This window comes from Stylophora pistillata, chromosome 2 (genome assembly GCF_964205215.1).
Source record: "Stylophora pistillata chromosome 2, jaStyPist1.2, whole genome shotgun sequence".
NCBI lineage: Eukaryota > Metazoa > Cnidaria > Anthozoa > Scleractinia > Pocilloporidae > Stylophora > Stylophora pistillata.
The window spans coordinates 23,848,864-23,876,243 of NC_142520.1; the positions used below are offsets into that span (position 1 = coordinate 23,848,864).

The 27,380-nt window shown below is 38.6% G+C and overlaps 3 protein-coding genes, 1 long non-coding RNA gene and 1 pseudogene across 5 annotated transcripts; 3 read left to right on the forward strand and 2 right to left on the reverse strand.

The window, feature by feature from the left end:
* The first annotated feature begins 898 nt into the window (after nucleotides 1–898).
* LOC111346161 (tetratricopeptide repeat protein 38-like) lies at nucleotides 899–14,763 on the forward strand. The gene is made up of 15 exons (XM_088748395.1): nucleotides 899–955; nucleotides 1,423–1,504; nucleotides 2,230–2,401; nucleotides 3,333–3,506; nucleotides 3,927–4,002; nucleotides 4,285–4,404; nucleotides 5,252–5,311; nucleotides 5,463–5,501; nucleotides 9,342–9,420; nucleotides 9,786–9,856; nucleotides 11,262–11,356; nucleotides 12,042–12,120; nucleotides 13,144–13,221; nucleotides 13,302–13,375; nucleotides 14,500–14,763. The coding sequence occupies exons 1-15, from the start codon at nucleotides 932–934 to the stop codon at nucleotides 14,585–14,587; spliced, it is 1,311 nt and encodes a 436-aa protein (XP_088604521.1). The 5' UTR covers nucleotides 899–931; the 3' UTR covers nucleotides 14,588–14,763.
* Nucleotides 5,531–7,540, forward strand: LOC148737927 (uncharacterized). Its single transcript, XM_088748394.1, has 2 exons — nucleotides 5,531–5,787; nucleotides 5,930–7,540. Exons 1-2 carry the CDS (start codon nucleotides 5,614–5,616, stop codon nucleotides 6,980–6,982), a joined length of 1,227 nt encoding a protein of 408 aa, XP_088604520.1. The 5' UTR covers nucleotides 5,531–5,613; the 3' UTR covers nucleotides 6,983–7,540.
* Nucleotides 7,057–9,197, reverse strand: LOC148737928 (uncharacterized). Its single transcript, XM_088748393.1, has 2 exons — nucleotides 8,991–9,197; nucleotides 7,057–8,795 (listed from the first exon to the last, which is right to left on the reverse strand). Exons 1-2 carry the CDS (start codon nucleotides 9,101–9,103, stop codon nucleotides 7,532–7,534), a joined length of 1,377 nt encoding a protein of 458 aa, XP_088604519.1. The 5' UTR covers nucleotides 9,104–9,197; the 3' UTR covers nucleotides 7,057–7,531.
* LOC148737929 (uncharacterized) lies at nucleotides 14,740–27,006 on the reverse strand (annotated as a pseudogene). The gene is made up of 6 exons (XR_015996508.1): nucleotides 26,972–27,006; nucleotides 19,489–20,444; nucleotides 18,242–18,743; nucleotides 17,055–17,248; nucleotides 16,214–16,558; nucleotides 14,740–15,442 (listed from the first exon to the last, which is right to left on the reverse strand). The product of XR_015996508.1 is annotated as an uncharacterized LOC148737929 (transcript).
* Nucleotides 24,720–26,736, forward strand: LOC148737930 (uncharacterized). Its single transcript, XR_015996509.1, has 2 exons — nucleotides 24,720–25,354; nucleotides 25,479–26,736. It is a non-coding gene; the product is annotated as an uncharacterized LOC148737930 (long non-coding RNA).
* Nucleotides 27,007–27,380: the final 374 nt, after the last annotated feature.

Here is a 27,380-nt window from a genome sequence, read left to right on the forward strand (position 1 = left end):
AGCTCAAAGTAAAAACAAGCCAGTTTCCTTGAGGACATGAAACTGGGAGTGGCTGAGTTGCAAATGTTTTTTGTTTTTTTAAGTCTGGTTAGTGGAGAACATGGAGGAAGTCTCTGGGACTTATCATAGAGGGCGGCTAAGCAAAATCAAAGTGATACGGTGGATTGAAACTCAACACTCACTTGAAAACTGCTCCATTTTTATGCTTCACTTTTTAAAATAATTTCTGGGAGGAGGTGTGTGTTTCCTTGCTAAAATCATGAAATGGTTGCCAAGTGTCGGGGAATAAGTTAGTTGCTCATTAAGAATAAGTCAAATATTAATTGTAAAAGGAATTAGTTAAATGATTACGTGATAGATTGCATCAATTCTCAGTAAATTGAACTTAGTGCACAGTTTATCAGCTGATGTACGTTGCATGCGCTAATTGAACCAAATAAGGAAGGGATCATGTGAATTAGGCTTGATATATCGTACGATAGTTATATTACTGTAAGCTGTGCATGTGATAGAATATAGTACTGTATTGTGTAAGACAGCAAAAAACCGAAGTACACATACACTGTAATGAGATCGATAGTAGAACCCTTGAGAGGTAGAAGAATAAACTCCGTGTTAAAATAGAACGTAGAAAGTGTGATAGATACAGTCCTCAGTCAAACCAGCGAGCGGAACAAAATTCCGCAACACCAAGAATGAAAATATAAGTCACCCAGAAAAGTAGACGCAGCATCAAGTATTACTTGACAACTGAACTACACCACTAATAGCCTAGAGTGAGTGGTGTGGCTAGGATTTTGAAACTTGGAATTAAGAACGTTTGAGTTGGAAATTGTAACTATGAAGATAATAAATTGTTTGTTCTCTGTTTTTGTAGGCTTGGAGAAGTGAAGGATTTCCACTGACAACAAGTAGCAATGATGCAGCAAAAATGTTTGATGCTACCCTAACACAGGTTGGCTTTGGTTGAAAATTTATATGGATATCAGGGCTAAACTCTAATTCCCTCCCTATGATAAAGTCCCACGAAATAGAAGCCCCATCTCAAAATAAGCTCCTTCCAAAAATAAGCTCCTTAAAAGGTCCTTTCAAAATTGTATTAGCCCAGCCCAGGATTTAATATCAAAATTTTACAGTAATTCTTGCAACCATCAATGAATAGCAGTGATGAGTTTGTAAATAGTTTATGGTGCTCTTGTGATGGAGGTTATTACAAGATGAATTGGTTTTATCAACTGAGTTGATCACCAAAGATAACTTAAATGATTGAGGTAATACCATAACTTCCATGTCGCTTTTTCCCGAGAGATATGACAATTAACCTTGAAAATTAACCTAGTGAAAACTAGCATCGATACTTGTGAGAAAATTAGTATCTAGTGTTTATTTGTTTCTTTTTCTTTTTTTTTTTTTCGGTATTAGTACACAGGATGGTATGATGACAGCAGTGTCAATGGAATTGAGGGCTCTGTCTCAAAGATGTTAGCAGCAGATCCCAACTTTGGTGAGAACTTTTCTATTCAGGATTTTGAATAACAATTATTGTGCAACTTTTTATTGGCATGGACTAATGACAATTCTGGACAGAATAGTCTACCGTTTATTAAAGAGATAAGACTTAGTTGAAACGTGTGTTAAGGAGATTGATTGTAAAAAGGAAATGTGAATTATTATCATAACCATTAAAAAAATATATTGAGTGGAGTTGTTGAAAACTAATACCTAACATGCAAACTACTCTTCCTTGGATCTACCCCTTGCCATTTTAGCGAGTAAGTCTTTGCACTCCTTTTAGTTCCTATTAGTAAAATTGACTGCTTGGCTAAAGTCACTATTCCTTTCCAAAAATTTGAGCAGCTTAGATTATTTATTGCCACGTTGGTGACTGGGTGATTTAAAATGACTTCTGGTGACTTCTAGAGATCACTAGAGCTTAGTTATAAAGGAAGATCTTTATTATTTTGACTACATACATAAGAGTGCTTTTGACTTTGATGATCCTAATCAGCTAACAATATGCTTGAGGAACGTCATATGTCACTATCATGCAGGTGAACCCAGAAATGCCATATCATAATTATTAGAGAGTTTCTGTGGTTTAGTGGTAGAGAATTATTCGAAAATTCTGGCTTACCTCAGGCACAAACCAGACCTACATTCTGGAAGAGTATTATGGTATCATTTTTGTGGAGTGCCCCATTTAATTGACATCACCTGTTTTTGTTTCAGTAATGGGTCATGTGATCTCGTGTGGCTTAGACCTGATCTCATCTGGAAAAGGAATCCACACAGATCAAGAGCTGAAGAGCAGCATGCTGTCCCTTGAAGGGTTAGCTGCCAGGAGTAACATCACAAACAGAGAGAGACTGCATGTCAAGGCAGTCAAAGAATGGGCAGAGGGGTGAGTGTTACCAAGATGTCATGTTAATCACTGAGACCAAATTTTGACTCTTATCAAGTATTTGTCTGTTCTTTAAGACGTGCCTATCAAAATGGGTGACTAATCACATCTTTAATGACTGTAAAATGAAATCATATACGTGAACTGCGGGTGAAGAACTGAGCACTAATTAAGCAGTAATGAAGTATAGAGCCTTAGAAACATTTTTCAGGCCTGTACGGGCTTTGAATCCATGATCTCTGAGGTACTGGATACTGCAGTGCTTTTAAACACAGATTGTTCCCTTTCCCAGACGAGCTGTTTACATTATCTATGGTGCAATAGCTTATCTCGTAACTTTATGGTTGCTACCAAGAAAACAAGGAAGCACATCTTTCACACCAAGAATTCGCTGCTCATTTTTATACTTAAAAAGTAAAGGTGGTCTGTATCATCGCCGCCTTTGTCACTTCTGGACGACTAAAACTATCTTTGAAGGAAAAAATTTCTCATTTTTTTTTTTTTTACCTACTCACCATTACACCTACCCCTGTAAGTACAAAATTGTCGTGTAAAAAACAATTTGTGAAATTTCTGCTGCAATGAGTGGCTAGTGGCAAATCTCTCAAATAATCCCTCTCCCCTCCCCCTCCCCCCTCATCATCAGCGCTACGCCATAAGAGGGTGAGCGACAAGGAATACAATTTGGTTGGACAAAGAGGCCGTACTCACCATATCTCTTAGTTTCACTCTCCTTGCTTTATCTCTTCTGCTGCAGTTTCTTGAACAACCCCTAGTAAGCAAGATGGTATGATGGGAATTGAGGGAGGGCGATTATAATTCTTGCCAAGGCTTTCATGTGTACGTCCTTTCCCGGCTTCATAGAGGTGCCCCCTATAGACCGCAATATGAACAGTTAATGACAATATACTTCCATTCTCATTTCTTTCAGAAATACTGCCCAAGCATGTCTAACGTGGGAAGATATATTAATGGAGAACCCAACTGACATGTTTGCTTTGAAGATGGCTCACGACTCCTACTTCTATCTTGGATACCAGTGTCAGTTCAGAGATTCCATCGCAAGGGTGATGCCGAAATGGAAGGAAGACTTGCCACTCTATGGGTAGATGGCTTAGCACTAACTGTTCTAAGTTCTTTCAGTATTCAATCAGTGTTTAGTCAGTTTTCTGTGGTGGATGCTGCCTTTCTCTCCGAAGTAAGAGACTAGGCAATCAGAGAACTTGATCTCATAAACATTCCTGTTTGTGTCTAAGTAAAAAAGTTGTTAGTTGTTAAGTTAAACTTCAATTAAATACTGTTTTTGATAACCGTAATGACTCGATTTAGAGCCCATGGCGCTTATTTACTTACTGTACTTCAAAGGGGGGGGGGGGGGGTGCTTATTAGAAACAGGGCGCTTATCCAAACAAAAAAAAAGGAATAAAAAAAAAAAAAGGAAAAGAAAACAGTGAATGAGTTGAGTGTTAATCTGACAGTTGTAAATTTTTGAGGAAACACGAAATTACCTTTCTATCAACGGCAGATATCTTCACGGAATGTACGCGTTTGGCCTGATAGAAACGGGATTTTACAGAGAGGCGGAGAAGCATGCACTAAAGGTTAGCTTTAAGACTTTGTTGATAGCGATTTTGTGATAATTAACTTCTTAAACAATTTAGAAAGAGCTTGGCGTTACCTTCATTCTGAATCGTGGCTGAGTAGCAGGCTTGCAGTCCATAATTCCTTGTTGAACTTTACATAATACTTCAATGATGTGGTTGTGTTCATTGCCTGAAGAGGCAGACCTCACCATGACCTCACGAACAGTAGTATTCCGATGGTAGTGTTTTATTTGTTTGTTTTTAATTTTTTTTTTCTCGCGGTAATTTTATCTTGCGAAGGGTCTTGAATTGAATCCAAGAGATTGCTGGAGCACTCATGCAGAGGCCCATGTTATAGAAATGGAAGGACGTCAGGATGAAGGAGTTAAATTCCTCAGCACGACCTTGAATGACTGGACTGTAAGGCCCACATACAGTGAATTTCACTTAACGCTAGCATTGCTGTCTTGCGCGTAATATATAAATTTTTCGAATTGTACTTAACGTTAGCACCGCTTTCTTACGCATAATATATAAATTTTCTGCTGATGCTGCCGTCTAGATCTGGAGATTGAAAGTAATTGGAACGGCTGTAATATGTTACATTTAGAGGCCTTGGGCTCACATACCAAGATAACAGTTAAGTTTTTCTTTTTTTTTTGGCTTGCGTTGGCTCGTTATATCAAGAGTAAAGTTACATGAATTTTTTCTTCAGGGGATTTACAGCAGAATGCGCCTAACCGCTGGGTTTTCATAATGTCACGCGTTTTAATAGCCAGTGTAAAGTTATCACAGTAGATACACACACGTACACGCATGCACGCATACACATCCATACAATAATTCCGCGAGACACGTCCTTCAATTTGAACCTCATTAAGATTTTTGGCAATTGTCAGAAAACCCTGACTTCAGATAACGTTACTACAAAATACTATCAGGGGTTCGTCTCTTTTTTTCGCGTGGTATGCACTACGCCCTCAGTGTTCCAGCACGTGCTGTGAAATACATCTAGCCGTTTCAACAAACTTACTTCTCTCTGCCCTCCGATTCAAGCTTCCCCAGCAACAACAACAAAACGGCCACATTATTCCGTATGAAACTGCACAGACCCGAAACCGGGATGATTAGTGAGAAAACAGTTGAGAGAGGAAGGGCTGGGGTTTATGGCCAACGTTCAGTTCTTCGTTTGTAAAAGTTAAAGATGTTCGTATTTCTTCCTTTCTTTCTTTCTTTCTTTCTTTCATCCTTCAATCACCCTGTGTAGATGGGAGCTATGCTAGCCTGTCACAATTACTGGCACTGGGCGTTATACCACATCGAGAAGGTTGTTATCTCTTTCTTTAAATTTAATGTTATGGTTTTTGTGTTTGTTTGTTTGTTTGTTTGTTTGTTTGTTTGCTGCTTTGGTTTTCGCATCTGTGGTAATTTTTTTTTTTAACCATGTTTGCTATTAAACGCCAGCCTTTCTTTATTAGGGAGAACATCAAGCCGCAGTGGACATTTATGACGAGGAGGTGTAGTGTAAACGTGATCGATAACCTGTGATTTATAGAGTACCGAAGCCCTGACGTCACGTTTCCATGGTTGCATTTCTGCTGGATCTAAACAAACTCACATGTGTTTAACATGGCGGCGTTGTCGATAACATCGTTCGCAAAATACTTCTCAGATGAGCCTAAATCTTTAAACCGTGGCGAAAACCATTACCAATCTGGACACGTTCTATCTTTTTGCTATTGTGATGGAATTATCAGAGGGTCAGTGCAAGCGAGCATGAAAAGTACGACGTATAAAGTCACAGTAAGTGTAAAATTTCTATTACTCGATGTCTATCCGTTAACATCGCCAAACCAAAACTTATTTAAATTAAGTGATTTCGAATCTTCGTTTAAAGGAAATCTTGAAAAGTAAGCTTATATTTCTTTTTCTCTTTCCTTCGCAGATATATCTTCAAGAAAACGAAATACGTTCCACAGAATGCGAGTGCCCTCGTGGCGGTTCAAAGTGTAGTCACGCTGTAGCTCTGTTCCTTCATGGCTACCACAACTTAAGTAGAACTGACATCGAATGTCAGTGGAAGAAACAAAAGGCATCCGAGGTGGTTAAAACGGTAGAAGATCTGTATCCACCCAAAGAAACTAAAGTCCTAAAACGAAAAACTACAGATGAGGACAGAGAATGGCTACGGAACAAGCTGAAGAGATACGGCGAGTTCACAGGAATGTTATGGCTTTTGAGCCCCGAACCTGACAAAGAGAATCGTCTGCCGATCTCCACAGTCGAAGAAATCATTTTATCGAGAGAGTTTGTTGAAAGCGGACTTGATACAAATTTCTTGTTGGAAAAATTGAAAGTAAGTGAGCAGCAAGTGAAATCAGTCTGTGAGATCACGAAAGAGCAACGTGAATGTGGAGAGTGGCATGTGGTGAGAAAAGGACGTTTGACTGCTAGCAATTTTGGTCCAGTTCTTGAAGCAAAAAGAGTCACTCCTTCCCTTATCAAGCGTGTTCTTGGAGAATACGACATCTCTCGAGTGCAGGCTGTTCGATGGGGTGTCGTTAACGAGAAAGAAGGAATAAAGGCCTTCACCAAATTAACAATGAAAGTAGTAAAGGATTGTGGCCTTTGGCTACACAAGTCTGGTGTTTTGGGTGCATCACCAGATGGACTTGTTGATGACAATGCGATCATTGAAGTCAAATGCCCTTACACACATCGCAATTCAACAATTGAGGAGGCTGTTAAAGACCCTAAGTTCTGTTTAGTAAAGAGAGATGCTGGCTATTGTTTAAAACAATCCCACCACTACTGGCATCAAGTCCAGGGTCAGCTGTTTATAACTGGGAAGCAAATCTGTTACTTTGTGGTTTGGACAACAATGCAAACTGTTGTGTTGGCAATCCAGAAAGACTGCACATGGGAACCAAATCTTCTTTCACTTCAAGAATTTTATACAATTCACATGATTCCTGCACTTGTTGATGGTGGTCTTTAAATTTTAAGACTTTGTTGTAAAATTAATGTAGTTTTTTATAAAGTAATGGATTTGATAATACATACTTTTAGAAATATTTTTTAAAATATTGTTTTATTTGGTAAAATCATTGCAACTTTTACAACAAATATGCAGTAACTGAAGGGTGTATATAAAATAAAAATGTTCATGTTAATCTTAAAATTGTTTTTCTTTAAACAGCAACATTTGCTGGGGTTTTTACATTAGCTACTTGAGACAAGAAAATGATAGATTCATTGTAATCGTATTTGAATACAGTTGGTTATCTGAATTCATAATAAGACTAGCATAAGGGTGTGGTGGCAGGAATACTGATCAGAAATAAATAGTTTGTCATTAAGTTGTGTATCATGATTCCTTGTATCATGAGCAAGTAAAATAGGGTTACAAGCTTTTCACAGATCACACAACACCTGTCCACTCTTTGTATCAGAATACAGTTAATTGATTAACTATGATCAGACAATGCCAATGTATACCAGGCCTTAGTAAACTGATGTAAGATGATCAATATTTCAATTAAAATGACTAATCAAAGTCAACAGTGTCACTGGTTTCCTTAATTAATGGGTTTTGTAAATTAACTAAAGCACCACATAGCTGTATAATCTTACCAGAGAGGGATCGCAAGTATGGTGGCACAAAATTTAAAATTTTATAGTTCTTCAATCTAGCATTAGCACGTTCTACGTGTATACGACATTTTGCAATGCTCTTTGTTAACTTAACTTCACTTTCTGTAAATTTTCCATTGTTCAAGAATGGGGGAATGTTCACATATACACCATTAGGAACAATATCATTTATCAAAAACCCTTTATCCGCAAGTATAATATCCCCAGCAACAAAATGCTTTAATATTCCTGACTTTTGAACCGTTACTTTATCTGATACTGAGCCAGGGAAAAGTTTACTTACATAAGTTATAACCGCGTTGGGTGCCACACCAACAATTGTCTTAAAAGAATTCATACCCCTGTACGTTGAATATGTCAATTTTTGGTCACTCATAAGCTTAGGTGTAGCAACCTCGATATCGGTGCAATCTATTACCATACGACAGTCTCCAAATAAGCTAAATGAGCCTGGAAGTGAAGTTTTGTTTTTTTGTCTGGATGGAACAGCTATCTCCATTTGATCTTCATATAGAATTTGGTGCAAAACATGGATAAATGTTGTCACAATATTCGCTATTGTAGCAGTACTGCAACTAAAAAGTTCAGCTAAATGTAAGTTATGATAATTATGTCTAATCTTCATCAATGTTATCAATATTTGATCTTCAAAAGATATCTTGTCTACTTTCCAGCCACACACGTAAACAATATCGTTGCGGTATCTTTCGGCATATTCGACAACAATGTGGAACATTTCTTTGTTTGGGAGGCCAGTTTCCATGTTGATTACCTTTGAATCCATGTTAAAAGAGCTGTAGTTTCTTTTTAAGTAGCTTTCTTTTTCTTTCAACTCGGATACTTGGGTCTTTAATGTCCCTAGCTCTGCTTGTAGCAGGATATTTTCAGTCTGCAAAGTAGTGCATTTCATTTGCATCTCCTCGCAACTGAGCTCGCAAGGCTCGTTCTGGTTGCTCTTCGTCGAAGATTCTGAAAGGATCTGCTCGATAGTCGTTGTCTCTGGGACTTCAGTTCTTTGCTTTTTCCTTTTTGGAGCATTTCGAGATTCAAATAGTTTGTCTTTATTCCAGGAAAAGACCTCGGGGCCTTCTTCTTTACTTCCTCGGAAATGACAACTACAAACTCGAGCGCCTTTGCCAGGTTCACGATCAGCTCGTCTGGAGAGAGAAAACGAAGGTTTTAAACTTTAATCATAACGTAAAAAAAAGCTTTTTTTCTCTCTAGAGGTCTTTCAAAGGTATAATCCACAGGTCAGTGCACTTTTGAGTGGTTAAATAAAACCATCTTCCGCGTAACTATAACCGACACGTGGCCGTGCATCATGGTGGTCATTGTACCAAAAATCAACCTACCTTATTAGAGAAATCCATTTTCTTCTTTGAGCAGGATCTTTGGGGAAACGGTAAAAGCTGCAATTGTGACTTTCTGACTGATGATTGCAGTCGGGAACGAAGCATTGGCCCATTTTATGATGAGATGTAACGAAAGACGCCAAATAGTGTTTAGATCCAGCAAAAATGCTACCATGGTAACATGACGTCACACTTCGGCACTCTATTTTTGTTATGACTAATTCTCATCAGGTCACATCTGATAGGTCCATACACGACGTACATGTCAAATTAAAGTGATTTTATGCCAATTTGTTTTTTAATTCGCTTATAACTGATTATAACTGTGTAGCTTTTCTCTCATGGTCAAAGGTTGGGAAGCGTTGCCATTCTGGTGCCATGCTTGACTTAGTGGACGCTTCCTCATTGCTCTACAGACTTCAGATGGAAGGTAATGAGGTAACACGTACCTGCAGATGTGTTGTGAATATCATTATTTGTTTTTTTGTCGATCGATCGTTTGATCTATCGAACGATTCATAAATCAATCCTTGGTACAATCAATCCTACTAATCATTTGGCAGTCAGTCTACTAATTATTCAACCATTCAATCAATAATTTATTCAATATATAAATCAAGGTACTATTCAAATGATCTAAGTATCAATCGAGATAAAGCCTTAAAATTAAAGCATTATTAATCATTGTAATGCAATTATTGTATACTGAAATTATTGGCATGGCTGAATTAAACGCACAAATTGATCTATTTTGTTTTACGATGTTTTTTGTCATTGTTTGCTTTTTTCCTTTAGGTGTTGATGTTAATGATCGGTGGAGAGAGCTGTTTCATTTGTGGGAGTCACACACAGATGATCACATTCTGGTACGTGTCATCGTTACGCGGCGGTGTAGCATGCAATAAATTATCATCTTCATAATTAGCAAGGTGAGGACAGTCGCAGGTGCTTACTGCGATGTCAACAAACCTTGCAAAATGCCAATTACAGTCTCTTGAGAAAGCTTCGATGTTACATTTCTTAATGGTTAAAGTGCACATGACACTAAATTTTTTTCTCTTGTTTCTTGTTGTTGGATATCTATAGAAAACGTTTCGAAACCTCAAAAGAGCTGGAAACATCTAAAAATAGTTTTTTTTGCTTTCAAAATACGCGCAATTTGCCTTCAAATTTGTCCCGGTCATTGCGCGGCCAAAATTGCACGTGACGTCACATTGTGTACCCAGATTCTTCGAAGTCAGTGGAACTTTCAGAAGAGTCGGACACAAAGGAATCACTAGAATCACTGGACATGTGTGCCTTACAATGCATTATCTATCTACTACGAAGTACTGCAGAATCCTCTTAGCGACAACAGACCTTCGTGGCAAAGGTATACAATGTGACGTCACGAATAACTTCGACGGCGATAAACTAGGTCCCAGTCTCCAGGACAAATTTGAAGGCAAATTTTTCGTATTTTGAAAGCAAAAAACATGCTTTTTTAATTTTTTGAGCACTTTTAAAGCTTCGAAACGTTTCCTATAGATATCCAGCTACAAGAAACAAGAGAAAATGATTTCGTGTCATATGCACTTTAAAGGGAACCTCCACTCTTCTAACAAATAGCGCTCAAACTATTCCAAATGTATTTCTCAATACATCTGGTTTGAAAAAAATTGTCTCACCAAGCATTTTGTCTTTTTTTTTTCTCTTTGTGCTTTACATGTATACTACGTGGGAAATGTCTATGACATAGTGTCACTTAGTCCTAAAGGGATGTTGGCCATCTCCTGGAACTCCTTGTATATGTTTGAGTTCCCGGCTTCTGTAATTTGTTAGTAACTGTTGATTTCAATTTTCAAGAGTTTTAAAAGTAATCGGGGATTGCTTAGATTTTGCCTCACTCTGTTAGGTGATTGGTCTAGAAAACCCATAACACCTTTTAAAAACCAATCAGATGCAGACCTTGAACCAATGGCAAACTGGGTACCCCCGCGTTTTCCCGCGCTTCGGGCAGTTCTAATTTTGAGTCCTCATTGGTTTTTAGTGATAGTTTAATTTCTTTCGTTATAATTGGCTGATGTGATTACTTTGGTTTTTGTTCACAATACCCAATCGAGAATCGCCCTCTTTTCCTTGGGTGGTCTTGCACAGTGAAAAATACAAGCCATTACTTTCACCCCGACCTCTCCTCACCCAAAGCCCAGGTCTCTCACACATCCTTCATTAGCTATTGTTTAATTAATTTTTTTTACATATTTTATTTAATTATTATATTTTTCAACTCAGGTTTTCAATGATGTTCATATGTTGATGTGTACACTGGGAGCTAAGAAGGAAGATGCAACACTAAATCTATTGATGTCACTTAGAGATTATGTTAGGTAATATGGAAAAAAGTGTAGGAGAACGCTCTGATCAACAACCTGTCATTCAGTGAAAGAGTGTTTAGTTATCTCTCAAGCGTTGATGGATTTGTGGCATTCTGACTAACTTTCTACACTTCCTTCGATGTAAAATACCCGTAGATCTAAGTTATAGTTATTTATAACTGATTATATCACCAAGTACTTTCCCAGGAACTGAACAGGAGACTATGACAAGCGAACAACAATTTTATTATCACTTTCTGCAAACGAGATTTGGTTGTTCCAGCTCGTGGTCGTAAAATTATTTGCAGTGACAGGTTCTCAGTGAGAGGATCTTAAAAAAAGAAATCAACTGATAACGGCGATGTATTCAAACCGCAGAAAGATTCATGAACTATTGTAAAAGAAGCACGTTTCGTTAATCTTAGGTTAACGTTTGTTCACGTATTTAAGTGGGTGATTTCCGTTTCTAGTAATATAATTATCTTGAAGTTCTTTGTTTTTATACGAGACGTTTTCAAGGCAAGGAGGGAACTTGAAAACGGGGGAATCAGGCGCTAAGTTATTTGTCTTCTCAATTATTTTTTTTTATTAATGGATCATGTTCTACTGAGACATTAGCTCAATCATTATTATGACTTAGCCTTATAATGTCTTTTTTTTTTGTTTTTGGTTTTGTATTTTTTCTTTTGTTTTTCAGGGATGGCTCAGGAACAAATTGCGAAGTATCTAGAGAGGTTGGTTTGGCCCTTTGTGAAGCATTTGAACAGGCTGACAAGGTAAATTCACCTCTTTTACGGTCTCCCAACTTGACTTCACTAAACACTTATTTGGATATATCAATAAAGTTGAAATGGTAAATTGGCCACCGTAATGATTACAAAAGCTGACGTTTCGAGCGTTAGCCCTTCGTCGGAGCGAATAGAGGAATTGTGGGTTGTGTGTGCTTTTAAAGTAGAAAATGGAGCTCCGTTATTGGTGGGAACATGGCAACGAGAAAAACAAGAATAAATTAGTGGAATGAAAAGCGTTCGTTGATACCTGTGGGATTTAGACTGCCGGTTTGAAAGATGAGCTTTTGTTCAAGATTTTTACGGCTTTCCGTGCTACCTAAGTGTAAGGAAAGACCGCAGATTGCCATATGTTGCTTAGAATGATTAGGTAAATTAATATGTCTAGCGACTGGTTTCGATGTGTCCTTGTCATTCCTTTCCACGTCTCGAAGGTGTTCTCGGAATCGGTCACCCAGTCTTCTGCCTGTTTCGCCGATGTATATCTTTTTGCAATAAGTACAAGTTATGCAATAGATTACATTGGTGGAGGTGTACGTGAAGTGATCGGTGATCTTAATGGATCGCTTAGGTCCCGATATTTTATCAGTGTTGTGAATAAAAGGACACGTTTGCGAAACAGGCTCATCTTTCAAACCGGCAGTCTAAATCCCACAGGGATCAACGAACGCTTTTCATTCCACTAATTTATTCTTGTTTTTCTCGTTGCCATGTTCCCACCAATAACGTAGCTCCATTTTCTGCCTTTAAAAGCACACGCAACCCACAATTCCTCTATTCGCTCCGACGAAGGGCTAACGCTCGAAACGTCAGCTTTTGTAATCGTTACGGTGGCCAATTTACCATTTCAACTTTGTTGATAGATCCAAATTATTTCGTTACTCTCACCGACGCAGCCCCAAACAGTTTCTTTCAAAACTATCAGCCTTTATTCACTAAACACATGACGGACTTATGACTGGAACAATGAAATGCTTGAAGTTTAATTTTGTCTCTTTTTTGTTTTGAAAGGGAAACTTCGACAGAGCTGTAGACATTTTAAAACCCCTCCGTTATGACGCTGTCAACATTGGGGGCAGTAACGCACAGGTTCGTGTATTTCATTGCAATTCATTGTCATTAATTTGTGCAACTTGTGGCAACATCTCTTTGGTTCTTCTTTGACACAGCGGGACATCTTCAACTTATTCCTGATTCACGCTGCTCTGCATTCTTCACGAAAAGAGCATCATCACTTGGCAAGGTAAAGTGCATTTTCTTTCGTTTGAACCGATATCCTTTTCATACCTGAATTAGATATCTGTTGATCCTAGCAAAAGTTTAAGTTTAAGTTTAAGTTTAATTTATTCGTCACAGGAATGGCAGGAGAAAGGAACAGAACTTTCGTTCTAGTTGACACCTAACCCCGATTTTACCCACCCATCCCACCCCGGGGAGGACATCCATCACACAGTAATCTCGTGTGTGGGAAATTAACGTCTCCTACCCCAACCCTACAGGAGACGGGACCTCCATTTATCGTTCCTATCCGAGAAGACTAGAAAGTCTAACCATTTGCAGATATTATTACAAAGGCAGCACGTTCTTCTCAGTTAATTAAAGACCCTAAGTGTTGGTCCGGCCAGATTTCAACTCACGACCTCCCGCACAACAGTCCGGCGCTCTACCAATTGAGCTAACTGGGAGGCGGTTTGAACTAACCATTGGCTTGGCCCCATTGGGGCCAGGTAAAGTGAGGTCGACACATAGGCGTGACATACAAAAGGTATCACGTTTTTATAAAATTCAGATCTAATGCATGAAATGTTACCTATAACCGAATTGAAATGACTACTGCTAAGCAATACCTGGGCTGAGTCTTCAAAGGAAAGTGAGGTGGTCTTTTTGAACATAAACGTCAAGCTTTACGTCATTGTTGAGATCCTTGGCCTAAAAACAACCCTTTGCAAAAGATCCACAGCGAATAATAAGTGTGGCCCTGCAGATGAACACCACCCAGCTCCCAGTTTAAAATCGTTGGCTCAAGCTGAGAATCTGATTTTTACATATTTATAATCAAGTAAGAAAGACGGGGGGATAAATTGCACGGGGGAAGTGTGGGGCGGCATTAGTCACGGTTCCTGACCTCGCAAATGCATTTTCTAAAGTTTATCTTCACGTACGCTAGCGTTTTCGTTTTTCTCTAAAGAAGCTCTCATTACTGGGTCCACCTTTTAACTTGTGTACTCACCAACAGCTTTTTATTGTTATTGTTCCCTTGTGTTGATGCATCCATGGTCACGAACTATCCGAAAATTGCAAAAATACGACTTTTCTGAATAAAAGCAGACAAAATTAACCTTTAACGAAAAGTGTGTCTTCTTACAGGAGCTTATTGACAGAGAGAAAGGCAATGAAAGAAAATGCTCCAATGACAGACCGACTCATGGGGCAGGCCCTTGCTTTACATGTGTAGTAAGGTCAGGAGAAGACTCTTTGAAATTCATAGTCGGATGTACAACACCAACGCGGTCCGCGTCAAAATAATGGCTCCATGATATACGTTTAAAAAATTTAATTAACCATAGCAATTCACCAGCTGGCCTGTAATCCAATTGAATAAAACAGTAAGGAAAAGGTTTTTTATTATCATTACTGATGCATGGTGAACTTTCTAGAATGTAAGCGAGTTAAAAATCAAATGAATGCAGACAATGTATCCCACAAAAGCGAGAGAAAAGGAAATTAAGCTGTGGACATTCAAGGTGGCTTTTTTAATTCACCGTTTACTGGTCGAACTGGAATTTGGAATGTTTTTTTTGTTTGTTTGTTTTTTTGTTTTTTGTTTTTGCTTTTAACAAAATAAGTTTTCAGGTTATTCATATGTAATTACACAAAGATAGTCCCTAAAGCAGAGGGTTGCTGCCTATTGGACACAAACTCGGCTACTCTCGCCTCCATACTAGCGCGATATCCCTCCCTATGGTAGGCGGCGAACATTGTTGGTGTAAAGAACTGATGATTGGTAGAGTGCTGTGGGAAAACCCCACATAACGCCTCAGACAAGCTGCGACATGTATTCCCATGGCAACATTCACAGCAACAGAACGTCAAGCGATTAGCTTCCTCCGATGACAGCTCGGGACCAGCCCCCCAAAGACCAGCCTCCAGGTCTTCATCCATGTCACGCAATGCTTCTTCCCAGGTCACATAAGGTGTAGTTTTCACTGCTTTGTCAGGGTGCCTGGGGACTATGTACAGAATTTCTCCTTCTCCAACTTTAGTCTTACCGTCGCTGTTAACGTTCTTGTCATAATAATGTACTTTGAATCTGGAAAAAAAAAAAAAGAAAAAAAAAAGAAAAATAAGACACTACAACAGCTGTCGGTGCGGTGCATTTCCAGACCTATAATTTGCCTAACCGTCCTCTAGCCGTGCTTATTCCAGGCAGCGAGTGCCCTATCTTTTTTATAAAAAGGATTAGGCTAGATTGGGCAAGAAAGAGAACAGATAAATTTTGCCGTTGCAATGTTATTAAATCATACAAAAAGTTTTGTTTGTTTTTTTTTTTAAAGTTCACACCCTGATAGCTCCTCAGTCATCTGCAATTCAGTGGTATACGCTTAGTATATATTCACTATACAGAAAATTAGGGAGATTACATTGACAACAGATTTCTGCACCTGAGGAAGTCTTTCTCCTCTGTAAAACACATTCTCTCCTTATGTTAAGTTCCATAACGATTTCATCATTTGTTTGGTTTCTTGGAAAATGGATCTGTTGCTAATCACCCTATAGATACTAGTTAAAAAATTTGGAAGGTTAATTAAAATACATCTGGCCGATTCTATTCGCTCCGAGGATTGTTTTCTCATCGCCAGCCTCGCCACCAAATTAAATTATCCATAACATTTCAAGTTGAGTGTCATGCGCTTGTGGCGGTTGCAAGGATTCAGGAAACACAAACATGGATTGTGAAACCGTTGCACTGTATGTTATAGGAAGAATTTGGTATAACTTATGGTGGGCAAACTGATTAAGTTTTCGCAGGAGCGAAAAAAAAAAACAGCAGGGATAGCTTGTCTTGCTTTATATGGCGTACTTGTAATTGCTCGGCTGTGACCCGGGGCTCCTCTCCACGAAGTTATCACGAATATCCTCTGCTATATCTCGTCCATCCACAGCTGAAAATGAACATCCTAGCTTTTCCCTGGCCAAATTCAGAGCAATCAACAAGGATTTTCCATAGTCTTTGTCTAAAATAGAGCGTCCTCCATCCACTACCACGATCTTTCCCAGTCTCAGTTTCAATAGGGGAAGAATACCAAGATTTTCAACGTGGCCGCCGTCAGTCAAGGATAAAACAGGTGGGGGTTTGGGTCCTATGTTGGTGGTATTCATCATTAAACGATGGTAGTGTACGGAAGAGACGTTGATCGTGAACCATCTGTCAAATGGAATAAAATATAAATAACTAAGGTGGAGAAGAAAATAAGTAATTACTATCTAGGATATCATGAAGTGAACCTTTTTTACAGAATCGCTGGGAAAGATATAAGAGATTCCGATATTTCGACTGGAGTCGACAATTTCGAACGTAGAGAATATATCTTTGAGTAATGCTTCGCCCTCGAACGTCCGTAGCAGATATTGGGTTATCATCAGTTCAAAGTGTCTAGTTCCCAAAACTCTTGTCCGTTAAGTGTTCTCAAACTTTTAAGATGTATAGACCACTTTCTTAAATGGCAGCCGGATCAATATTCTTTTGTTTAAATTTCAATTAGCCCTTCATGCCTCGCTTGAGATAATGTATTCTTTTGAATTTTGTACTGGAGAACAGGGCCAGAAGTGCTAATTTAAATTTAGACAAAAGAATATTAATCCGGCAGCCATTTATAAAAGGGGTCTATAATAAACTATTATTGTATTCAGCAAGCTGTTACCTGGCAAGTCGTTCAAGTCTTCCGACATTTTTTCCTCCAGTTGGTACCAGCGCCAGTAAGGAAAATATCAGACAAATACCAAAATGAATCAACATTCCAGCAACCAAGACGGTTTCTTTGTCAATCTTCGCGAACAGGGTAAGAATGAGAGCCAAAGGAACCAAACGCACAAACTCTATTAGCACAGTAAGATTCTAGAATGAAATATGTGATAGTAAAGGTTATAAAATAACTGAGATAGTACGAGTGAGCGACCTAATTGGTCTATAATCTGTCGTCTAATGCACCGGTGAACGCGTAGAAATTTGAAAAAATTAATAAAAAATTATAGGGAAAAAAAATCAAAATTTGAAAAAAAAAAAAAGGGGGAATTACAACTAGTTTACCGGCTTAGTAACCCACGCGGGATGTTGGAGGAACATTTGAAAAATTTTTTAACCACTTGCCTCTCGCTCGTGATTTACAAATTTTCCTCGTGTTCTCCCAAAATCTCTTGTTGGTTATTAGGCCGGTAAGCCTATGCAAAGTGAGGTCTATTGGTTGAATAACGTATGTGAAGCGAACGAAGAAACAAATCGTAGGTTGAATTTGGAATTAACAATATTATTTTCTGTTTTTTTTTTTTTCTTAGCGTGCTGTCGCTAATGTTATATCGAATTTTCCTGACCTTTGAATTCCCATGAGTGACCAAAAAAGAATTTCTCCTTACCGTATCAATAGATTATCAATCAAACGAGAAATGAGAATAAAGAAAAATATCAATTAGGGGATTATTAGTTGATCCAATACCGATTTCTCCAAACTAACATCATAAGAACTGTAAGCAGACAGTAAGGAGAATTACTAATGAAATCTTGGTAATGCAAGGGTTAAGGCGAGGGGCAGCAACAACGAAAGAGGTTATCAGCTATTTTGGCTTCTATTAGTTAACAAATAGATTCCCTGTTGTACGTCTGTTCCGTAATAAAATCACAGATGATTTCAAAGTATGGCAAGAGAAAAACAGAGGCAAACGAAGTGCAGCAACCAATCAAAATGCGTGCGTAATTGAGCTTATCATAGAATTTTCACTGCATCAATCATGCAAGAAATCTGTCACTTCTCATGAGATGCTCGCTCGATGGATGTGTGGGATTCTCCACTACAATCCGATTCTGTTCCCTTAACCAGTTATGCATCATGATCACCTTTACGCAGAAGTGTCGTTTGTTTTCATGCCTCTGATCAGCCACAATAGACGCCCCGGCGGAGAGTCCCAAGATGACCTTTAAGTCCCGGGAGGGTGCCTCGTCACTTTGCTGTACTCCCATATCATAGCTGACCGCGGCATTCGACGTTGCCGCAGCATCGGAAAGTTATATGTCTTCGGGCAGTAGCTTACCGTGAAGCTCTTGCTCGTCAAGACAGCGATCAAGTCGTTCGATACCGTGTGGGGACATGGTAAGGACTTCGTAATGGGGTTCGCTGGCAGAGGGGGTGCGTCGCCATCTGTTGACGGTGGTACAAGCGATGTAGATAGGTGTCAGGTCATCCATATCATCTAACGTCAAGGCTTGTCTGGAAGTTGTGCGTTGGACTCCAGAAATACTGGAAGCTGGGCAAAAAAGGATGAGGTTACGCCAAGAGATTCCACTGCAGCCGTATCTACCAACAGTCTGTGGATAGTAGAACCCCTTTTGGATTATCCATCTTAGAAAAATGATAGAGACAAAAATAATTTTAAGAAAAGGAAAAAGAAAACAGAGGTTATTTAAGCGACTGCGGTGCACTAAGTTTCCAAAATCACCCATCTTTTTTACAAGCCTTTTTGAAACGTTTTTCAAAAAGGGACTTCACTCTTGCTAACCTCGTGTCTACTAAGCAGAGTCTCTTTGTGCATTTAAGCGTGGCCGGTCTCAAGTTATATACAGTCGAACCTTCCGTCAGCATATGTAGTCGTAAGTGGGGGGGGGGGGGGGGGGGGGTTCGACCGTAGTCATTCATGAATTTTGTCCGATGTTTCTACTTTTGTTTGTATTTTTTCCCATTTTTTGGCCATTCACTTGACCGTCTCATTCATTTCTCAGTACAATTTAGGACCATTCTGTAAGGCACTTCCTGTAACGTGGTGTCCTTGTCTGAGGTTAGATTACAATTGATAAAGATCACGATACTTTTACTATTCTTTCTCTCACCACCCACCCCTCCCAGCTGACTGCTACTAATCAAGAACGTTTGTAATAACACGATGAAATACAACCTCGTTCCCAGGGCCCTTTTCCTTGATTGGGGGTGGAGTTGGGGATGGGGCGCCCCACCCCCAGCTAAGGGAAAAGGGCCTGGGAACGAGGTTGGATGAAATAACCAAAATGAAATGAACGAATAAAATAACTAGTTATATAATTGATCAAAAGTCCCATTGCATTCTTAGTAAGAAAAATACGTATATTTTTACCTGACACATATGTGGGGAAGACTTCGTTGAATGTTTTCAATCAGAGGATTGAACCACAATAGAATTATAGACACAGCTAACAGATAATTGAAGGTTTTTTTAGTGTAGGAGATTCCAAAGACACCTCGGCGAAATACTCTGCTGTGAATAGCAAACGAATAGAGATAAATGACAACCATCAGAGTAGCATTTCTGCGCACGAGAGGAAATGAAATCCAAAGAAAGAGAATCGGTATCACAAGAACTATTTTTACCCAATCTGGAAGGAAAAGAAGAGAAACATAGAAAAACCATGGAAGAAACAAGATACCGAAGAGTGATGCACTTAAAAGTAAAAGCCAGTTCAGAAGCTTTTTTCCCCTTTGGACGTAGCCTTTCAATACGAAGCATATGAAAGCAAAGCCAACAGGCACGGCGAATAGAACAAAACGGCTGTTATTGATGTAAGACGTTTGACGGCTCTCTTCGCAGTCTTCGAAGGTAATATTTGGACTTTCTCTTGCAACTTCATGACACGAACGTGTGCCTCCCCTGAGAACATCACCAAACACATAATCGATGAAGAAGGCTAACGGATAGGCGTATGAACCCCAAAGGAGGAAAGGAGCTATAACGGAAACGAATAATATCATGGCACAGATGACAACAAACTCCACAAATCCACGGCAAGGCTTTTGGAAGTTGCACACCAAGCCGGCATTTTCTCTCAAATGGTTAAAAAATTCCTGATGCCATCTCTTATTGTCTTTCTTTCCATGTCGGTATTTCCAGTCCACGTACGCGGAGCCTGAGCAACCGCCCCCTGATACACAGCTCAGATAATCTATTTGTATTTCCTTCTGTAGCAATCTGCGTAACACTCCAGAGCAGAATGCCGCTGACCGAGTACCGCCACCAGAAAATGAAACTCCAAATTTTTCCATAAGAAGGAGCTGGGATGGGTGGCACTGTTTTATCTGAAAGAAGAATATTTGAAAAATCGAAAGGGAGTGTAAACTTGTATTCGGAAATGTAAGTGGAAGCTCTATTAGCTGAGTATACGTTAAGTCTTTACACGCCCCATTAAGCAAACAAATTGATACAAAGCAAAGAGAAACGAAGAGAAGCAAAGCGAAGCAGTAAAAGAAGATTGTTACTGAAACAGGCAAACGAACATCGGCCAATTTCTTTTAACATGCCCAGTGGTAATGATTCAAGCTGGTTCCATGATCACACCGAAACTTCGGCCCTACGAAAAGGCTAGTTACAAAACAGATAAGTTGGGGTTTTTTTCTTTGAATTAAGTAGGTATTAGATATTTAGAAGGGTTCTTAGAACCAAAACCAATGAAAGCAGTTGGCCGGACAAAGGCAGAAATCTCAAATAGCGAATGAGAACTCGGGCTAAAAACAAGCATTCTGTCTTTGGCCATGACCATAGTGATCAATCCGTTTTCGCAATTAATTTATTTTTATTAATCTTAATCGAAATAAATAGAAAATATATCTTTCACAAAGAGCTGCCCTAAACAAAGACACACAAAATGTAAGATAAAACCCAACATAAAAAAAAAACAACAACAACAAAGGGAGTATACAGTAAAATACTGATTAAAGCGAAACCATGTAAAAAACGAAAAGCTCGACCAAAGACAACTAGACGCATATCTGCGTGAACTCGGGCTTTCAATATCACACATCTGGAGTTATCTTTAGGGGACTGCCATATTACCATCGTTAGTGTCGTGACGCAATTTCATCATTGCCGGTCACAAATACGTCTACTTGTGTTTATTTTTGTCCGCTGGAGTGTAATAAATGTTATGGTACGAGACAACAATCAAAATAATATATTACCATATAGGCGTAAGTTCCTGTAGATGCCAAAGGTTGAAATTCAAGGACTTTTCAATGACTTTAAAGGCCAAGTTTTAGAAAATTGAAGGAACACTTTAGAAAGGTTTGCATAAGCATTTTTAAAATCATTTTAGTAAAATTTTTAAAATCATTTTTAAAACCGTTTTAGTATGTTCAATTAAAGGGATTCGACTTTCATTACATACCAAGAGGGAATACACATATTTTGACCTTTTTGTGGGTTTCAAAATAAATATACAAAAATCTGAAAACCACATCAAAAACCCTGTGCATTCAACTATTATTTCTCACAAGATTTTTGAGAATTGATTTGCTGTAAACTGAATCAGACAATATTCCTTCGCTGTAATCACTTTTAAGATCTAAACTTGCTTTAGTTCAACAAAAATCAGTTTTTGCAAATCATCTGACAGTAAATACTTGTTCAAAGATGAATTTACATAATCTTTTGCCATACTGTATAACATTAGATAAGGTGTTTGAATTCCAATAACTACATGATTTTATTACGGAATAGCAGAGTGAATAGACAGCCACAGCACAATTCACATTGAACTTTCTGGTTTCACAGGCATGACTGAAAATGGGCACTATTTTGAACTTTATCAATTTTAACCCCTTTCAACTCAAATATATCGTTATGTATGCTCAGAAAATAATGTACTAAGCTATTCAGTGATGATACTTCAAGCAGCACACATGTACCTTGAGAAAGGCTTCTACCATAAATATCCCTGGCATGAGAATCGAATATTTTCAAGCCCACATTGCCTTTACAATAGGTAGCAACTGCAGTACATCCTATTGTCAAGACAAAATTGTTGAAATTTTTGGCTATAAGTGAAAAAGGCTCTATCTAAGGAGGTAAATTACTGTTATCCTTCTATTGTAGCTTCTTGATGAATAGTGCCAGTGTAACTTTCACTGTATTGAAGTTCATAGTCAGTCTTGAACACGTTTCAAAGTGTGGGTAATTCTGTCTGCATTAAAAATGATTTGGATATATCAAAAAAGTTGAAATGGTAAATTGGCCACCGTAACGATTACAAAAGCTGACGTTTTGAGCGTTAGCCCTTTGTTACGGTGGCCAATTTACCATTTCAACTTCGTTGATATATCCAAATTATTTCATTACCCCCACCGACGCAGCTCCCAACCAGTTTCTTTAGAAACTATCAGCCGTTATTCATTAAAAATGATTGTCTGGCTAACTGAGACAAACTTGAATACAACTGATTTCCAATATTGATTATTGACACCAGATCATTAACAGAATCGATTCCTTGTTTGTTATTGTAAATAAAAGAGCATAAACTAATTGCAGCACACTGTTGTCCTGAATTTTGTCCAAATACCAACTCATTAGCTTGGCTATAAGGTGCCGTTTTTGTTTTGCTAGGGTCAGTGTAGATTGGAGTAGGAGTCCAAGCCAAGAACATTACTTCTTTTAAATCATTAGCCATAAGGGACATTCAGAACATGAAGACCCCGAACCACCTGAAAAGATTTTGAACTATTTACATTTATTGTTTCTTTTAGACTTCACATATTTATCGTAGATTATTAGCACTACTAATTAGTTATTCTATATCTCCCAGCGTTAGCCCAGCTATTTGGGAGTACAAGTTCCAAGTTCCAACTTTCCAAGTTCAGTTTGTGTGTGTTGTGATTTCAGTGTTTGTGTTGTGTTTTGCACTTTTGCACCATAGGTGGCCCATAAGTGCAAAACACAATGTGTTGTGTTTCAGATAAATGTATTGTGTTTCAAATAAGTTTGTCGTGTTTTTAGCGCGTGTGTTGTGTTTTCATTTTGTGTGTGTTGTGTTTTCAGTTTTAAAGTAGTGTTTTGCACTTATGGACCACCGTATTATCCTCTTCGTATTAAGCTTACAGAAATTCTTTGTAACTTCTAACCTTCACATAACGACATAACCAAGAGGAATTCGGTATGCTTGGACGAAGACCCTCATAAACAAATTCCTTCAGTTTTCTGCCCTTTCTTCTGAGACGTTTCAGAGCAGCTTCTTGTATTCTACTGGGTTCTCGATCACGTCTAAATACACGGTTGTGTTTACATGTAAACATAATATCAGATAGCTCGTTTGATCAGGTTTGATATAGCAGGTTTCGCTTGATATTTCTCGATAGAGGGTTCACTCGTAAATTGATCTCTTGTAAAATTCGCGGACTGACCCGTTCCCAAAACGCTCCATAATTTTTAGTGGGGGTCTACTGATAACGATGTGTGACTTTCTATCTATACTGAGCGTAATAGGCATCGAATTTCTTTCGCTTACATCAGTCCACGAAGGCAGGCATTGCTTTACCATGCGCTCTAGAGTTCACTCTAGGCATGCGTTTACACTTCACGCATGCGCCGTAGTGGAACTCCATTTTGTGAACGAACACACAAAAAACAAAAACAAAGCCGAATGTATACTTCGGGCGTTTCCTTCGGAAAGCCCGAGTAATTACATCATCCCGGTAACAACACTGACTAACGCAGCATGTAGTTGTACGCTTTTTGCTAAAGAAAAAGTCCTGTCATTACGACACTGTGCCGTCGGAATAGAGCTCTCCTTAAATCTTGTTTATAGCCGTAAACCTATTATTGTACGATTGTGATTCTCATGATCATGAAACCAAGTGAAAGTGATGAGACCATCACTTATGACCTCTTGATGACAGTTATGTTAGCACTGTAAATCTGGGTTTTTTAAGATTTCAACTTTCAACTGATTAATTTAGTTACATCCTGACTGAAAGACTGCATACTAATTAGGTAATTTGCTTATATCAACTCAGTTGAAATTGTAAATTGGCCCTTCATTACTGTGGCCAATTTACAATTCCAACTGAGTTTATATAACCAAATTACCTTGCTACCCTCACCGACGCAGCACCACAGTTTCTTTAGAAACTTTTAGCCTTTATGCATACTAATTAGTTTTATTATACATTGTAGTCACCATCTGTCTTCTCATGGGCTAAACGCCTACAGTTAATTCTGGGAAACAGCGCAACCTACAGAATCACAGAATAATCTGTGGGTTGCGCGCGCAATGCATGATTTCCGGTGGAGCGATATCAGGCACAGCGAAGTAAGAATGACTTCTCGATTCGCTTCATCGACCCAGCGAGAAATTGAAAAATTACTTGAAGATAAAGATTCGGAAAATACTAAAAGAATTTATAATAAAACAATAATTGGATTCGGTTTTTGTGATATTCGGAATAATTAAGGTCTCGGCTAGTGTTATCGGCCTCAGCCTTCAGCTTCAGCTGATAACACTTACCCCGACCTTGATTATATAGAAAAATTCACTGCCTGACGAGTGAATTCCACGTTAAATTTCACGCGAAAAACCGATATCGATTTTTCAAGTGAAATTTAACGTGGAATTCACGAGTCAGGTAGTGAATTTTTCTTGAATCGCATAACAGAATAAAAATAAGAAAACAAGAAATTAAAACGGCAATGTTATTGTCTGTTTTTATTCCGTACGCGCGCCCTTAAGAAAGCCATTTTAAAGTCAACTGTCAGATCTGTCATTGTTAAGGGAATGGAAAGGAAGGTAAGTCGTTCACGTTTGAACCGTCGACAATTTTAATTGTACCTCGTGAATTTTCTTGCATCACATAGCTAAAGCCACCAAATCACTAGGCGAAACCAGATGTTTTGTATTTTTGTGCGCCACGCCAGTGCGCAAACGATGGAAACCCTTTCAAAGTCAGGTGTCAATATCTGGCGAATGGAGGGAACAAGATATTTTTAGAAAGAAAACCACTTTTATTTCAAACTCGTGGAGAAAGCGGTGCCTCACATTTTACAATCTTCAACAAAAAAAACTAAAAGTACACAATACGGAGTTATTTAAGACAGAGATTTGCCGGCTACCACTCAACTTGGCAGAATGTGGCGCCGACAATCAACAACTGAATGGTCAAATCCTCAAGCGAAATGAAAATTTCAAGCGTTCCGGTATCAAAGCAAGATCTACAAAAAACCGGTAAGTGCTTTACAGTTGTAAAAAGAAGTGTATTCAATGATTAAGACTCGAATTTCTCGGTAAACTCTGGCGAAAAACAGTTCAGTTAAAAGTCACAATTTTAACTGTTTTTCTTTCATCGCAGGGAGTCGCTCGTTGGTGTCAATGCTGGACTGAAAGTTTATGGAAATATTTACTGGAGAATTATTAAAAGTTACTCCAGTAAACATTCCGCCAACTGCTCCTGCCATCAGGTAACTAGAACGACTGGCATTGCTGTCAAGGTCACTAGTAGCTGCTGTGTTGCTTGGCGTGGCTGAGCTATTGAGAACAATCTCCCGTAAAGCATGACTTGAATAGCCGTTGGTAGTTGTCGTGCTTGGCGTGGGTTGAAAGCGGCCAACTTATTTGACATTCGCCGCTCTTTTTCCAGAGGATTATGGCTGTAGCTGGATATGGATTCCGGATTGGAGTGGCCAGTGAGCTCTGATATCTCCACTGGGTCGAAATCATCACTGAGCGCTTGGATGACAGTTTTGCGACCACTCGAATTTGTGAATTTGCCGTCTAGTGTTTTTTGAAACCATGTTGTATCTAAAAGAGGCCAGTTCGTGTATAGGCTACAATGGTTTGGATTTCGGGAAAAGATGCTTGACCTTTTTCGGCATTGATACCTGTTTTGGTTTTCTTTCGTAACGCTTGTTTGGTTTTCCTCGGCGAGAACTGTCGTTTGGCTTTCTTCCCTCGTCTTTGGCATTTTGATTTTTTTCTATGCGTTTTCTCTCACTTTTGAGCGTGAGTGGTTGCCTCCAATTTTCTAAAAATTTCAATTTCATTTCAAAAGTTGGAAGACATTCGTTTTCTATAAATTTAATTTGTTCATATTTGTTCATATTTTCATAGCACTATTTGTATTTACGTTTCTACGTTCGTAACAATAATTTTTGCTCGCGACTCACGTCAGCAATATCGCTTTATGCGTCAGTGCGATTCCACGCTAAATACCCTCTCTTCCGGTTGACGTATTGACCAATCAGAGCGCGTGTTTACTTTAAGCTATGCGATTCTTTCGGATATCACAAAACCGCATCCAATGATTGTTTATACCCTGACTGAAGGACTGCATACTAATCAGTTTAGTTATACCCTGACTGAAATACTGCATATTAATTACCTTAGAGTCATTTTTTGAGTCATCATGACCCAATCTTCAAACTAAACCTACTTTTCCTGCTGTTTTCTACAAATGATTCGTCAATTTGCTGAAACTCCAGATTGTGTTTATTTGTCACGAATGAGTGACAATATACGACGTACTTCATAGTCACGCTTTTTAGCGAGACAGGAATTTATGTTAATACAATTTTCTCTTATTATGAGAAAGGCACGTTCATTATCTATAACTTGACTCTTTTGATGCAGCATTAAGAGAGAAAAAAATAGTTTTCTACCACAAGATTTAAGAGCGATACAAGCTTTGATCCGTAGTGGTTATCAAATCAGAATTTAGTGTGTTAGTAAAAAATTTGAGTTCATTTCTACCTGCAGACTGAGTTCTCACGAGGCTCTATTCAAACCTTACCAGCGTAAATAAATCACCCATTTGCGTTGTCACGAAAATAGTTAGGTTAACCTTACCTTGATTTGAATAAACAGATCTGCCGTTGCCTTACAACTGAGTGATCCAGACCTTAAATATTCGTAATCTTTGAGACCTGCACTGACTAGTAAAATATTCGTGTCTTATATTGTCAATTTTCATCGAATTAAGCCAGTGACTACTAGATTACAGTCATTCACAGTCGCCTAAAGTACTGTAGATGCACATCTTACTGACCTCTTTTTCCAGACACTGTAAACCAACCTTGGTATCTCAACAGTGATTTCAATTCAGTCCCACTGCGCGATAATAATAAAAGCTATGCAGCCTATGGGGTCGGGCATAAATATTAAACCTAAAAACAAAATATATGCCTAGTAAGTAACAATATCAAACCATCTAAGAATTTAATTGTTAAAAACTATGACGTAACCTAAATATAATGGA